General features: G+C 40.1%; 1 protein-coding gene across 2 annotated transcripts in view; it reads right to left on the reverse strand.

Moving 5' to 3' along the window:
• The window catches only part of eif2d (eukaryotic translation initiation factor 2D), a 52,210-nt gene extending 42,497 nt beyond the window's left edge, over positions 1-9,713 (reverse strand). For both annotated transcript variants that reach the window (XM_060931459.1, XM_060931460.1), the window contains exons 1-5: positions 9,538-9,713; positions 7,511-7,701; positions 7,116-7,199; positions 6,935-7,025; positions 1,734-1,841 (exon numbers count right to left, since the gene is read on the reverse strand). In XM_060931459.1, the coding sequence (XP_060787442.1) occupies positions 1,734-1,841; positions 6,935-7,025; positions 7,116-7,199; positions 7,511-7,701; positions 9,538-9,593 (530 nt within the window). In that variant the 5' untranslated portion in view covers positions 9,594-9,713. The remainder of the gene's footprint in view (positions 1-1,733; positions 1,842-6,934; positions 7,026-7,115; positions 7,200-7,510; positions 7,702-9,537) is intronic.
• Between the last annotated feature and the right edge of the window lie 7,092 nt (positions 9,714-16,805).

Here is a 16,805-nt window from a genome sequence, read left to right on the forward strand (position 1 = left end):
CGTTTTATTCCAAGAGAAAGCTTGTAGTGAAGTTGTCTGTGCTTTTAGAGCTAGCAATAATGTTACAATAGCTATGCAGTCTGGTTAGTCAAATGACTTTCTATGGATTTGCCTAAGTTGCCGTAGCCTTGTCCACGGCTAACGTTAACACACAGCTAGTTAACTTGGACACTGTTAGTTAGCATGTAAAAATGGAGTTATGCTAATGCCTCGGTCACAACCGGCTGTACGTGCTCCTACGGCCGGTCTACGTGCAAAAAACGCAAGAAACGCACGGAGGGCGCGCGTGAAACACACGGAGGACGCGTGTGTGACGTGCTGATTTTCGAGCCGTAGACTGGCCGCAGAGGTTCTTTGTCATGTCAAACAAATTCTACGGGTGCTTACGTTTTTTTCAGGTTGCAAGACAAACTTATGGCCAACGTGCGTCTTTCTCCACGAACAAAAAAAACGCAGCGATTTGGGAAATGCCAAAAATCGTACGGCCAAAAAATCGTACGTCCGGTTGTGACCTAGGCTTAACATGAATAACGTTAACTTATCTGAAGTCTTTTCAGAAATATGTTTTAGCATAATCTTGCCAAATAAACAGAATGTAGAAATCTTTCTTTTCTAGTAGCGTTAGCTACCCAGTATGATTTTGAGTTTGAAAGAGTTTGCTAGCATGTCAGGTGGAGTTTCACTGACTAGCTAGCTTAACGTTAAACCACCATGATGGCACAGCATGCGTTCATTTTGTGAATCCAGTAGGTTGCTTCAGAGGCATTAGGTATTGTCAGCGTTGTGGCAATAATACAACAATGCGTTGACAGAAAATGTACTTTTAATACTTCAGTATTTTTAAAAGCAAGTACTTCAGTACTTTATCTTAAGTAAAAATTTGACCAGTTTTCATTTGCATCGGAGTAACATTTGACCAGTGGGATCTGTACTTTGACTTAAGTAATGAAGTTGGGTACTTTGTCCACCTCTGACAAACACAGACAGAATCAGACAAAGAGAGACAGGCAGAGAGAGAGAGAGAGAGAGAGACAGGCAGAAAGAGACAGAGACAGAGAGAAAAACACAGAGAGACAGGCAGAAAGAGAGACAGACAGACAGAGACAGGCAGAGAGAGAGAGAAAAAGACAGAGACAGGTAAAAAGAGAGAGAGAGAAACAGACACAGAGAGACAGGCAGAGAGATAGAGACAGACAGTCAGGCAGAGAGATAGAGACAGACAGTCAGGCAGAGAGAGAAACAGACAAAGAAAGACAGAGAGACAAACAGAGACAGACAAAGAGACAGGCAGAGAGAGAGAGAGAAGGAAACATACACAGAGAGAGAGAGAGAGAGAGACAGGCACAGAGAGAGAGAGAGACACAGGCAGAGAGAGAGAGAGAGAGAAGGAAACAGACAGAGAGAGAGAGACATTACTCACTCACTATTGATAATGCAAGGGTAAGTCAAAAAGTTCTAAGACAGTTGTTATAATTTCAAAAGGTGTGAAAGACATCCCCCAGAATTCTATAAAGAAAGAATTCTCCGATGGAAACATCACTTGCATAAGTATTTAGACTTAAATGGAGGATATGTAGAGAAATAGCTTTGTTATTTTTTCATAAAGTAAGATTTTTTTAAATTTGTCTTAGAACTTTTTGACTTACCCTCGTATTGTAATTTGTGGGTGTATTTTGGTGGCCAAAATTTTGTTGTGTCTAAGAATAGTGTGTGCATGTTTGTAAGGTTCGTACCACAGCTGGTCCATGTACGTGTGTAACACATTTACTCCTTTTCCCTTCATCCCGCTGGTCCTCATCTCTCTGCTCGACACGGCCGCCGTACCCACAGCGACTGGAGCTCTGTGTAACCAAGCGAACAGTCAACACTCAAATAAAACACACCTTCATGAGCAAAACCCAAGTAAGAGACAAACTTCTCATCTACACAAGTGTCAATATTACATTTTAAGATCAATTATTGTTGATCACGGTTTGTTACACACTACGTATAAACTTTCTGTAGGTTACTGGGAAGAAAACAGTTTTAAAATGATCCACAAAAACTGTCATGAAACACCTGGGTAGTTTCATTTTCAGTCCTCATCTTTTCACCTTTAACTACATGCGAACACACTGCAGGAGTGCTCACTACCTGATCTGCACCTCCTGCCTGATTTGTGCTATTTGCAACAGTACAAACACACAAAATGATTTGTTGACACTGAAAAATAAACACCACCTGTGAGCGCTAAGCAAAACCGACTGGTCAGAGGGTGTTGATTCAGTTTCTGTTCATTTTATATGAACGCGCTGCTTCTTAAACGCAATAGCGCATTCACAGGTGGACAATCCCCTTAATCTAAGCCTAATAATAAAGGGATTCAAGTGTAGAATCACTAATGGCACATTTTAGAAAGGAGTCTTCAGTGCTTTATAACAGGCAGGATATTTTCTGGTAAAAGACACAGGACTGTCATTTTCAGTAACCTGCAGTTTTTTTAACATTTAACATGCATCTTATTCACCTCAAGAGAGATGACTATTTATAGCTGTTAAAATGCAAGTGATAAATATACATATATACAGTGCTCTCCCCAATTATTGGCACCCCTTATAAAGATTGATGAAGGTTAACACACTTCTCCCTCATTTGCTTTGTGGGTTCTCTTATCTTTCCCATGATGATAGAAGGGAAGTTGGTCTCTGCTGCACTTCATATTTGTTCCCCAGTTAATCAGGATGTCGTGGATTACAGCTTGAAAGTTCCTACACACGCCAATCAACTAAAAAATACTGTACAAATTAAACGGGAAACATGCTTCACTGTTCACATTGTGTTCACTATCATTTCCAGGGGGGCCAATAATAGTGGCACATGTGTTTTTGCTGAAAAGGATTATTTCCTGGGGAAGGATTTGTTTTTCTTTTAATGAATTTCTTTCAATTAAAGGTTGGACTTTTCTCATTTTTTTTTTCAGTGTGAGATGAAGCGACTTCACCAAAAGGTGGATTTTTTTCTCACCCTTTTTACTCATCTTTACAAGGGGTGCCAATAATTGTGGCAGGCCCTGTATATATTTTTTTTCGATCCACATTCACTGGGTATGAACAATCACATGCTCTGATTGGCGACTCTACTACTAGGCTATCAGCTCATATACCGTGAGTAGAAAAAAAACAAAATGGCGGAGGGTGTTGCTGAAACAACCAAGGACGAAATAAAAACTCTACTCGAAAACAAAACTCTAAAAAATACAAAAAAAGGCAACAAAATATGGAATAAAAGTATTTGATGGTAAGAAAAATTTTTTTACAAGAATTATTATTATCGCATTTTTCACAAATTTCTACTGTCATTGTGCCGGTTTGTTTACATTCTAAGCGGAAATGATTTTGTCAGATGTTTTGTATCAAGTTTTTAATTTATCAAATTTGTGAAAAATTAAAATAAAATGCTCTGCTTCTCAAAATCCAGTGAATGTGGATAGAACAAAACAGTTATTCCACTCAATCTCGTCGTACATGGCTTATATATGTAGGGGGCTGTCATTCTGTAGCCATAGTACCCACAATTCCCTGCTTCACTTTATGACCCATTTTCTCCCCTTTCACTGTTACAGCATTGAACACAACAATCCCTGTACTTGATGCCATGTTCTCTCTCTGCCCATTCTTCTCACACTCACTGTAATGGTATTGGATATAGAGATGATACCGGATACCAAATACAGTGACGACACAACTGTGCTTTAAAACCCGTGGTGGAATTGAAATTCTTTCTCTCTGGTGGTGGATCCCCACGCGTGAAAGAGACGTCGTTGCATCTGTGCTAAAGAAGAACAAAGAACGAGCGATTGATACCGGACCTTTAGCTAAAGTTCAATGTATTTGATTTTCGCACAGTTGTAATAATAACTGAACCGGTTAGTTACTGCAGCCCACGCAGTATTTTAAAAGAGAAAAGGCGACCGGATCCCTTTTCCCTTTCACAACGCCGACGAACTACAAGCAAGATTCCTTCCAGATCATCGGATGACCGACAGGACACCGAAGATCTTCAGCCGACGAGCTCATCTCATCTCATTATCTCTAGCCGCTTTATCCTTCTACAGGGTCGCAGGCAAGCTGGAGCCTATCCCAGCTGACTACGGGCGAAAGGCGGGGTACACCCTGGACAAGTCGCCAGGTCATCACAGGGCTGACACATAGACACAGACAACCATTCACACTCACATTCACACCTACGGTCAATTTAGAGTCACCAGTTAACCTAACCTGCATGTCTTTGGACTGTGGGGGGAAACCGGAGCACCCGGAACAAACCCACGCGGACACGGGGAGAACATGCAAACTCCACACAGAAAGGCCCTCGCCAGCCCCGGGGCTCGAACCCAGGACCTTCTTGCTGTGAGGCGACAGCGCTAACCACTACACCACCGTGCCGCCTCAGCCGACGAGCTGTAAAAGCAAAAGGAACAGAACTGTTTTCTCCCTGGATCTGCGCACCGCGCTGTCTTCGAATAACAGACAACGCACCTTCGGTCGCCAAGCAAGAGCGATCTCAAGTAAGGCTGGCATCTGGGCAATTGTTAGTCTTAGCTGTGGCTAGTTAATGCGAAGAGTGTTGTTTATTTGAATTCATTCATGGTTTAAATGTACGCATTTTCATTCACATGAAAGTCGGTCTTAGACCGTGTGTTGTTTGATTTGCTTTGTTAACTATTCGTATTAGTTAGCTCGTGCATGCATTCTCTCTCTCTCTTTTTAACTCCCTCCGTCGCACTACACCCCTCAACATTGGGATTTCAGGAGTAGCTAAGGGTTGGGTAGAAGTTTGGGTTTAAGGCCTAGTTGAGGCTAGCTCTTAAGTTACAGATCCTTTGTTACTCTCCCTCGTGCGCTCTCCTTGTTGCCCATCCCCCCTTTAGGTGGTGCCTAGCACAAAGGCTCGCGCACTACATTCACATATCACACCTATCTCTCGCCTGCGTGCCGCGCACAGCCTCATTCCCTCACTCCCCTCCTACTTGTCATGCGCCTGCGCACGATCTCTCTCTCCATAGCTCCTCCTCATCTCGTTAGTGCGCAGCTGCACACACACGCCTACACTCACACAGACACACAAACACGTGATTTCCCTCTCACATTTTAACATTCACTCGCCCTTACACTCATTTGTTCCCTACACTATAACACTTGCATATAGTCCATTACTTCTGATCACCATTAGTGCCTTTGTTATCATCATATTCACTGCTGATTTTTATTCCACTTACTACTGACTATTGCTTTATACACTACTGATTATTACTTGTATACATTGTATCACCATTTATACTGAATTATTCCTTGGCTGCTATTGTTGCTATATCTGATCAGTATTAGTTTGCTAATTCGTGTTAGCTATTTCAATAAATGGTACTTTTGGAGTAAACGGTGTCCTGTCTTGTGCTACAACATTCACTGAGTGCCAACCTCTGCCAACAAGTATTCTAATTGCCTTCGCCCATTTGGTTGTTTATGAATGTTATAGATCTAGAGTAAACGTATTACATTAGAGCTACAATACTCACGAAAACTATAGCAGCATCACTAAGTTATTCCATTGATTTTAATAGTTTAGCTATAAACTATTAGACACTTAATGAATTTATGAGACTGATCCCTTTTTTACATGAGACTGATTCAATAAGCCTATTGCACCTACCTACATATATATATATATATATATATATATATATATATATATATATATACACACACACAATATTGCCAAAAGTATTTGCTCACCCATCCAAATTATCGGAACCAGGTGTTCCAATCACTTCCATGGCCACAGGTGTATAAAATCAAGCACCTAGGCATGCAGACTGTTTTTACAGTTTGGAGCTGGCCCCATCCTCTTCCGACATGACTGTGCACCAGTGCACAAAGCAAGGTCCATAAAGACATGGATGACAGAGTCTGGTGCGGATGAACTTGACTGGCCTGCACAGAGTCCTGACCTCAACCCGACAGAACACCTTCGGGATGAATTAGAGCGGAGACTGAGAGCCAGGCCTTCTCGTCCAACATCAGTGTGTGACCTCACAAATGCGCTTCTGGAAGAATGGTCAAAAATTCCCATAAACACACTCCTAAACCTTGTGGACAGCCTTCCCAGAAGAGTTGAAGCTGTTCTAGCTGCAAAGGGTGGACCGACATCATATTGAACCCTATGGATTAGGAATGGGATGTCACTTAAGCTCATATGTGAGTCAAGGCAGGTGAGCGAATACTTTTGCCAATATAGTGTATATACACACATACACGTTCTGTTTTTTTCGAACAAAGATGCGCTTGTATGACTTTTTCAAGAACCAAAGAGAAGTGTCCATGAAAGCACACAATGCTGAATCTTAGAAGAAGGAAAAAAAAAATATATATATATATATATATATATATATATATATATATATATATATATATATATTTTTTTTTTAAATATACATATTTTATATATAAATTTTTTTAACGACTTTATTTTCAGAAGGTTAATAACCAGTTTAGCTCACACTAATCTCCTGACGCAACTCTCCACAATCTATCCAGGCTTGGGACTGGCACCAAGTATGCACTGTCTTGTACAACCCCAGTGGCTGGGTATTAACCTAACCTGCATATCTTTGAACTGTGGGCGAAACCGGAGCATCCGGAGGAAACCAAACGGACACGTGAAGAACATGCAAACTCCACACAGAAAGGCCCCTGTCAGCCACTAGACTCGAACCCAGAACCTTCTTGCTATGAGGCGACAGTGCTAACCACTACACCACTGTGCTGCCATTATTTATATATTTCCTTCCAATATGCATAACTAAGCAAGGAGTAACAAGACAATAAGGACACGACTGGTTGATGTTTTAATGACAGCATGATGTGTGTGTGTGTGTGATTTGTAAGCAGGTCTTTACCTGTTTGACACGACATTAACAGCACAGCTGTCCCCTTGATTTAGGTCTGGTAGACCTGTTAAGGACACCACTACTCCTGGCAGCATTAGATCTGTTTAAGATGGAGTAAAGCAAATAAGCACGTGCGCGTGCACATACACACACACACATAAACTGCTAATGATTCCACAAAAAAACTCACCTGCCCCACCAGTTAATTTCTGTACCACTGGAGGCCATGTTGTGAAGACGGGTAACAGATCAGGATAACGCCAAAGTGTGTATACTGATGAGCACATTTAAAAAAAACAAACATGACTGATTTTCAGCAGTAACTGTATTAATATATAAAGTAGGATAGTAACGTTAAAACAATATGCACTATAATAAATGTCTACAAAAGCAATCATGTTAAATAAAATATGCTTTATTAATCAACACTTGGAGACAGTCCGAGCATTTGTCAACTACTATGCTGGAGACTTTTTCCTATTTTTAAAGAGAGTTGGAAAAGGTAGCACAGCATGACCAAACCTGTTCTTTTTTAAACATTATTTCAGTGTACAGTAATAATCATCTGTTGTAGAAGTATTATACCTGTTGGGTACAACTGTTTCTCCAGCTGGAAGAACACTGGGTTCCTATGGAGCACATACAGAGTGACAGCATCTCCTTTGTGTGCATAGATTTTTACAACGTTCAGCTCTTCTTTGTTCGGTATGAGCTCGTTGAGGTCATCAGCAGACAGGGACGAAAACGCAGCGGAGACGTCCGCTCTCAGCTTCCTCCTGTCGGATAGACAATGAATGAAAGAGGGAAGAAATGCCTTTTTAAATGTATGACTGAGGAAATGAAACCAATGCTAATGCTTTCTGGAGGCCAGCAAGCACTACATGATGTAACTCCAGCATCTCATTCTCTTTTTTCTTATTTACTTATTACTTTTACGAATCACAACACACCTGCTGTTAATGGAAATGATACCACAGTGTGTTAGACAGAATGGATTAACGTTCTATAACAGGTTTATATTAACGCACTCATTCTAATACGTTATTGTTTCTATAGTAACAACTAATTCCCAGGGTCTGGCATGACCAACACTCCACACAATCTACATCTGATAATAAACAGATTATATATGCTCTGGTATTTTGGAAAAAAAAAAAGTTGATGCTTTATACAAGATGTTTATTAAATATTAATGGAAGAAGTCTCCAGTGTGAGCGTGATCAGGACAGAGGGGTTCGAGTTTTCTGGTTTCTCTGGAACAAGTCAAGCTGCATTTTTTGTCATGTTAATTTCAAAAGAAAGAAAAAAGCGAGACATTTGAGTGGACAAGTGTTTGTAGCTGCTCAAAACATTAAGGGTGTGTCTCGCAGATTTTCCACAACATTAAAACAACTGTAAATGGATAAAAGTGTAATTTGACATTCTGAAAAATGTAAATTGTCGGCAAACCAGTGTGGTACGAGAGTAATAAAACATCCTGGGATGTGACATTATTGGAAAATAATGAATTTGGGTGCAGTAACACCTAACTCCACATCACACCAGTCCTTTGTTGATTAATTTCCTCTAACAGCATGTCCACAAGAGTGTAAACATACTGCAGGTATCCGCAGGATGTCCAAAAGACTGATGTTATTAAAATTATATATCAATAATAATGAGTGCTGCAGGGCGGCACGATGGTGTAGTGGTTAGCGCTGTCGCCTCACAGCAAGAAGGTCCTGGGTTCGAGCCCTGGGGCCGGCGAGGGCCTTTCTGTGTGGAGTTTGCATGTTCTCCCCGTGTCCGCGTGGGTTTCCTCCGGGTGCTCCGGTTTCCCCCACAGTCCAAAGACATGCAGGTTAGGTTAACTGGTGACTCTAAATTGACCGTAGGTGTGAATGTGAGTGTGAATGGTTGTCTGTGTCTATGTGTCAGCCCTGTGATGACCTGGCGACTTGTCCAGGGTGTACCCCGCCTTTCGCCCGTAGTCAGCTGGGATAGGCTCCAGCTTGCCTGCGACCCTGTAGAAGGATAAAGCGGCTAGAGATAATGAGATGAGTGCTGCAGTGTTAATAGCTTATTCCTTGTTTCCTTATTTATTACTGTAAAACTGAATTAGTTGTAATTTTGAACTCATGAGCTTTTTAAGAAGGAACACTAGGTTTTTATGTATTTCTATAACTTTAGAAAAGAAGAAGAAAGGGAAAAACAAACAGAAATCTTGGAAGGAACACAACTAAATATGTTAGGAGGTCGAATGAAATTCTGCTATAATGTTGAAATGATGAAATTTTTGGCTATACGTCCCACTCGTCGCGTCAACAACAACCAGATATGTTTTAACCAGCAACAAAAATCCGTAAACAAACAAATGTCAATAAAACACGACTGAATCAGAATATACACGTACTATTTCAACAAAGCTAAACTAGTGGCAGCCTCACAGACTGGACCGCGAGCCGAATCCCAAATAGCATCCTATCAGACTACATGACGCGCTACATAACGTGAACAAGCCATAATGTCCTACCCTATGTAGTGCACCAAGATAGTGTACACTGACTCAAATACGACTCAACCAATCAGCAGCCTTCGCTAACCCGTTCGCGCTGTACTATTTAGTTACAAACCTGTCGGATCCTTTGATAACGGTATTGGACTTCACACGAAACGCTTTTGTAAACATCCTGCTGTGTATTTTATTTGTAATAACGAGTTAAGGAAATACGAGCATCTAATGCCTGAATTACACTTGTGATATCTTGTGTCAAACTTGCTACATTTCATTAGCCAACCACTGCATGCATAAGCGTGTGCAATACAAAATATGTCCGGGTGGAAGCATAAGCACGAGTATATAACTGACCTGCTTAGGCACGCATAAATATATTTCTTTAAAACTTAAAGGTAGACTGCCTTTCAGATTTTTCAAGTACAGGTCATAAAAAGAATTTTTCCTGACACCCAATTATTTTGTTTAGTGGACTGAAAGTTTCCTGACTCTTAAATGCCTATTACTGTGTTACTCTAAAAATTCATAAGCTTGCAGCATATACCATGAAAATACACCATCAAAGTTACTGATACTGGTGTGAATATTAAAAAAAGCCCCCATAGTGGTTGGTTTGGTGAAATATGTCAAACTGTACAACATGTAGTCAGTAGGCATCACCATGTACATACTGGACGTGTATTTCTCAAACCCTGGATCATTGCAGCAGAATGTTGTTTGGTCATCTGCGTCTTAGCATGATTACAATTCTTTGTCCCATGTCTCTAGACTGTGTGACTATTCACCACTCTACTCAATTCTTAATACATTTCCCCGAAGAAGAAAGTTTCTTCACTCTGAAAGTTTAGAGGTCGTAGAGGAAGGTGACCAAGGTGTGACGTGGGGTTCAAAAACTGCAATCAGGCATTTGCGAAATAGCAACTTAATTATTAGCACAACTCCATATTTACCAATGGATACCTGCTTATTAGACCTTGCTCTCTAGCTCTCAGTATGGGTGGAATGAAAGTCTTGGCATGATAACACTGCAATTCAATCTCTGTCATTAGCATGACCAGTACAAAAGCACTGATACTGAAGACTCCTTCAGTAACCTCCAGACAAAAAACTTCACCATGTCAACGACTATACAGCTTTATTAAATCGACACATTTTTCCAAAAATAGTTCTTAATACTAACATTGAAATATTTTGAGTATCTACTAGTGCATCTCAAAAAATTAGAATACCATGAAAAAGTTCCTTTTTTCATAATTTAATTCAAAAAGGTAAACTTTCATATATTCTATATTCATTACATGTAAAGTGAAATATTTAAAGCCTTTTTTGTTTTAATTTTGATGATTATGGCTTATAGCTCATGAAAATCAGAAATCCAGTATCTCAAATTATTAGAATATTCCCTAAGATCAATCAAAAAAAGGATTTACAATACAGAAATGTCCAACTTCTGAAAAGTATATTCATTTATACACTCAATATTTGGTTGGGGCTCCTTTACCATGAATTACTGTATCAATGCGGGGTGGCATGGAGGTGATCAGTCTGTGGCACTGCTGAGGTGTTATTGAAGCCCAGGTTGCTTTGATAGTGGCCTTCAGCGTATCTGTATTTTTGGGTCGGGTGTTTCTCATCTTCCTCTTGACAATAACCTCTATGGGGTTCAGGTCAGGCAAGCTGGCTGGCCAATCAAACACAGTAATATCATGGTCAGCAAACCATTTGGTAGTAGTTTTGGCACTGTGGGTAGGTGCTAAGTCCTGCTGGAAAAGGAAATCAGCATCTCCAAAAAGCTCGTCAGCAGATGGAAGCATGAAGTGCTCTAAAATCTCCTGGTAGATGGCTGTGTTGACTTTGGACTTGATAAAATACAGTGGACCAACACCAGCAGATGACATGGCACCCCAAATCATCACAGACTGTGGAAACTTCACACTGGGCTTCAAACACCTTGGATTCTGTGCCTCTCCACTCTTCCTCCAGACTCTAGAACCGTGATTTCCAAATTAAATGCAAAATGTACTTTCATCTGAAAAGAGGACTTTGGACCACTGAGCAACAGTCCATTTCTTTCTCTCCTTAGCCCAGATAAGACACTTCTGACATTGTCTCTGGCTCAGGAGTAGCTTGATATTAGGAATGCGAAAGTTGTATCCCCTTTCCTGAAGATCTCTGTTCATGATGGGTCTTGATACACTGACACCAGCCTCAGTCCACTCCTTGTGAAGCTCTCCCAAGTTCTTGAATCAACTTTTCTTGACAATCCTCTCAAGACTGCGGCCATCCCTGTTGCTTGTGCACCTTTTCCAGCCACCCTTTTCAGCAATGACCTTTTGTGGCTTACCCTCCTTGTGGAGGGCATCAGTGATCATCTTCTGGACAACAGTCAAGTCAGCAGTCTTCCCCATGATTGTGGTTGTATGTACTGAACTAGACCAAGAGATACACTGTGTTCATACTGTTTTACTCAAACTCGAAATGAAATATTCTAATATTTTGAGATTTTTTGTTTTTGTTTTTGTACTGTATGCCATACTAGGGCTGTATACCGGTACTGTGTATCGGTACTGTACCGTGAAAATCGATTCGGTACAGGTCCAAAATACCGGCTCATGAAGTACCGGTACTGTACCGATATAAATTTACACCAAGCATATGCTTATTTTGTGACTGAAGATGCGTAAATCCTACCACAAAGATGAAAATTTAGCACTGGAAAAGACGTAAAATGCCGCGCTGAAACTTGAAATCAGAGCCATCTTTGATTTGAGATCCTCTCGCCAGTCTCACGAGACATTGCGAGAGCTTGGCTGATCCAGCGTTCTGATTGGTCAAAAAGATTCGAAAGCAGGTCAGCCATTTTTCCTTTGCTGGTATTGGCAGCCTTTGTTGCTTTGTGTAATTTTGCCGTGCAAGTTAAAGGCCGTGGACTGCGCGTAGTCTGTAGTACTCTAGTGTAGTCACTTCTCGCTGTGAGACAACTTATGACTTTTTGTCCCAAGTTAACTAAGTGTGAGACTGAGAGGGTGACTGAGAAGTGAGGTAGGAAATCTAGTTATGTTCGGTTTTCTTTGAATAAAGATACTGACAAGTTGTCAACAGTTTATTAATGTTTCTGTCATTATTGAAGAAGTTCAGAAGAATTTGTCAAATTGCTCAGGTACAGGTCTGGACCTGTACCTAAACCTCTGTACCGGTACCTGATATTACGTTTAGGTACGCAGCCCTATGCCATACTGATTAAAATAGAAAAATGCTTGAAACATTTTAGTTTGGCGGCACGGTGGTGTAGTGGTTAGCGCTGTCACCTCACAACAAGAAGGTCCGGGTTCGAGCCCCGCGGCCAGCGAGGGCCTTTCTGTGCGAAGTTTGCATGTTCTCCCCATGTCCGCATGGGTTTCCTCCGGGTGTTCCGGTTTCCCCCACAGTCCAAAGACATGCAGGTTAGGTTAACTGGTGACTCTAAATTGACCGTAGGTGTGAATGTGAGTGTGAATGGTTGTCTGTGTCTATGTGTCAGCCCTGTGATGACCTGGCGACTTGTCCAGGGTGTACCCCGCCTTTCGCCCGTAGTCAGCTGGGATAGGCTCCAGCTTGCCTGCGACCCTGTAGAAGAATAAAGCGGCTAGAGATAATGAGATGAGACATTTTAGTTTATGTGTAATGAGTCTATAATAGATAACATTTTCACTTTCTTAAATAACTGATGGAAAATAGTGAGGCTGCGCGAGAGCGGACCGAGAGGTTGCGCGGGAGCGAGGCTGCGCGAGAGCAGGCCGAGAGGTTGCGCGGGAGCGAGGCTGCGCGAGAACAGGCCGAGAAGCTGCGCGGGAACGGGCCGTGTAACAACAAACAACGCAATGCCCCCGAAGAGAGCTCCTGCGGTCGAGGAGATTGACGACATTAAAAAATCCCTCGACTTTCTGGGTGAAGAAATCTCTGCTGTCAGGATGCAGCAGAAGACCATCCTGGACCTGGTGGAAGAGGTCAAAGCTCTGCGGCTGCAGAACACGGAGAAGGCAAAGAGGATCGCCTTTCTCAAGAACCGAGTGGAGGAGCTGGAGCAGTACACCCGGATAAATGACATCATTGTGACCGGACTGCAGATTAAACCCCGGTCATATGCTGGAGCAGTGGCGAGAGGAGACGGAGAGGAGCAGAACGAGGAGGATGCTAACTCTGTGGAGCAACAGGTGTTAGCATTCCTGCACTCCAAGGGGACTGAGGTAAAAAGTACAAACATTGAAGCATGTCACCCTCTCCCACGGAGAAGCAACACAGGCAAACCGGCTATAATAATAAGATTTGCCAACAGAAAGTATAAGATGCAACTGTTAAAGCAAGGGAGGAAATTGAAAGGCTCAGACGTTTTTCTAAATGAGCACTTAACAAAAAAAAATGCAGACATTGCAAGAAAGGCGAGACTCCTGAGGAAACAGGGGAAAATCCAAAACACTTGGACACAAAACTAAGATATTTATAAAGCTGAAGGGATCTCCAGAAGAGGCCAAGATCCTGGTCATCTGAGATATTGGGGAACTGGACAAATTCTGAGGGAGCCAATCAAAGCAATTTACAATCATGACACAAGGATTGGACACTGGACACAAGAATTGGACACTTTCCTTTATACTGAGCATAAAACACAAGATACGGAAAATAATATTGATCCGGAAAATAATCTTTTCAGCAACATCAATATCAGCTGCCGGTATTACACTGAAAATCAATACAATGCAACAATCAGAGAAGGAAATAAAATATCAGTTATTCATTTCAATACCAGAAGTCTGTATGCCAATTTCCATAAAATGAAGGAATATGTCAGTCAGTTCAATACTCCATTCAATATAATAACCATATCAGAAACTTGGATCAATGATGAGATGGGAGTAGATTTTGAGCTGAACGGGTATGAGTTTAGTTATATAAACAGAAAGAACAAAAGAGGAGGGGGAGTGGCAATATATGTTGATAATAGTTTGGAATATAAAATTAATAATAAAATGACAGTAGCTGTTGATGATTGGATGGAGTGTATTACAGTAGAAATATGTTGTGAAAAAATGAAAAATATAACAGTGAGCTGTATATACAGATCTCCTGGATCAAGCATAGAAGTTTTTATAGATTGGATGGAAAGTATGTTTATAAAATCAACACAGAAGGTCATGTACATCTGTGGTGATTTTAACATCGACCTCTTAAATCATAAGAAACATAAAATGACAGGAGTGTTCATTAACTCAATGTTCAGTATGGGACTGTACCCAACTATTACCAGACCAAGCAGGATCACTTCTCACAGCACCACTTTAATAGATAATATATTTACTAATATCCTGGAAAATAATACAGAGAGTGGACTACTATTAACAGACATCAGTGACCACCTACCTATTTTTAATGTATATTACTGTAATTATAGCAAGAAAAAGGATACTAAAAATTGTAAATATATAAGAGTGAAAACTGAAGAAACCATGATTGCACTAAGAAATGACTTAATGATACAGGACTGGAATGTAGTTTATAAAGAAAAAGATGTTGATAAAGCATATGAGGAATTTTTAATAATATTCAATGAACTATATAATAAAAATTGTTCTATAAAGAAATACAGTAATATACATAAATATACAAATAGTCCGTGGGTCACCAAGGGGCTACAAAATGCCTGCAAAAAGAAAAATATATTATACAGACAATTCTTAAAGCATCAAACTATAGAGGCAGAGGAAAAATATAAAAAAATATATAAAAATAAATTAACTAATATTATGAGGATATGTAAGAAAGACTATTATAATAAATTAGTGGAGAAAAATAAAAACAATATTAAAAGGTATATGGACTGTACTAAATGGTATTGTGAGAAATGGATCCAAAACTACAAATTACCTGGTGTACTACACTGAAAATGATAAGATCATAAATAATATGGAGGATGTGGTGAATGGTTTTAACCAATTCTTTGTAAATGTGGGACCAGATTTAGCGGCAAAAATAAAGGAACCCGAGACAACACAACGTGGGGAAATAGAAGATATGGGGGACAGAAATCCAAGTACAATTTTTCTAACTGCAACTGATGAGGAAGAAATTATCCGAAATTGTAAGAAAATGTAAAAACAAAACCTCTGCAGACTGGAATGATATAGACATGTTAACAGTAAAGACAGTTATTGAGGGAATTGTGAAACCACTCACCCACATCTGCAATTTATCTTTTCAAATCAGGTACATTTCCAGACAAAATGAAAATTGCAAAAGTGATACCATTGTTTAAAACCGGAGACAGACACCATTTCACAAACTACAGGCCTGTTTCTTTACTCCCCCAATTCTCCAAAATACTCGAAAAACTTTTTTCAGATAGACTGGACAAATTCATTGAAAAACACAACCTCCTTACAGACAGTCAATATGGATTCAGAACGGACAGATCAACATCGATGGCACTAATGGAACTAATAGAGGAAATCACAAACTGTATAGACAATAAAAAAACAGCAATTGGAGTATTTGTGGACCTAAAAAAAGCATTCGATACCATTGATCATAGTACATTATTAAGTAAACTAGAAAAGTGTGGTGTTAGGGGAGTTGGGTGGAGCTGGCTTTCGAGCTATCTAAGAAACAGGCAACAGTTTGTGCAGATAGGTGACCATAAATCTGATTTCATGAACATTACATGCGGGGTACCACAGGGGTCAATATTAGGTCCAAAATTATTCATATTATATATTAATGACATATGTAGAATTTCGCAAGTACTGAAATTTGTTTTGTTTGCAGATGACACCAATATTTTTTGTTCTGGTGAGAATTTGCAGCAGACTTTAGAGACAATCACAACTGAAATAAATAAACTAAAACTATGGTTTGACAAAAATAAATTATCATTAAATCTAAGCAAAACAAAGATCATGTTGTTTGGGAGACACAAAATAGATTGTAATGTAGAATTGATAATAGACAATATTAAGATAGAAATGGTACAGGTAATTAAATTTCTTGGTGTGATTTTGGATCAGAAAGTCTGCTGGAAACCTCATGTAGGATACGTACGAGCAAAACTGGCAAAGTGCTCGGCAATTCTGTGGAAAACAAAACATATTCTTGATTGCAAATCTTTGCATACTCTATATTACTCATTTTTGCCATATCTGACTTACTGTGTCGAAGTCTGGGGAAACACCTACAAAACCACTCTGCAGCCGATATGTACAATACAGAAAAGAGCAATAAGGACAATAAACAAAACAGGATACAGAGATCACACAAACACACTATTCATAAAATCACACATGTTGAAATTTATGGATCTGGTCAAATTCAGAACAGCACAAATAATGTATAAAGCGAGAAATAATCTATTGCCAA

This window comes from Neoarius graeffei, chromosome 10 (genome assembly GCF_027579695.1).
Source record: "Neoarius graeffei isolate fNeoGra1 chromosome 10, fNeoGra1.pri, whole genome shotgun sequence".
In the NCBI taxonomy this organism is placed as follows: domain Eukaryota; kingdom Metazoa; phylum Chordata; class Actinopteri; order Siluriformes; family Ariidae; genus Neoarius; species Neoarius graeffei.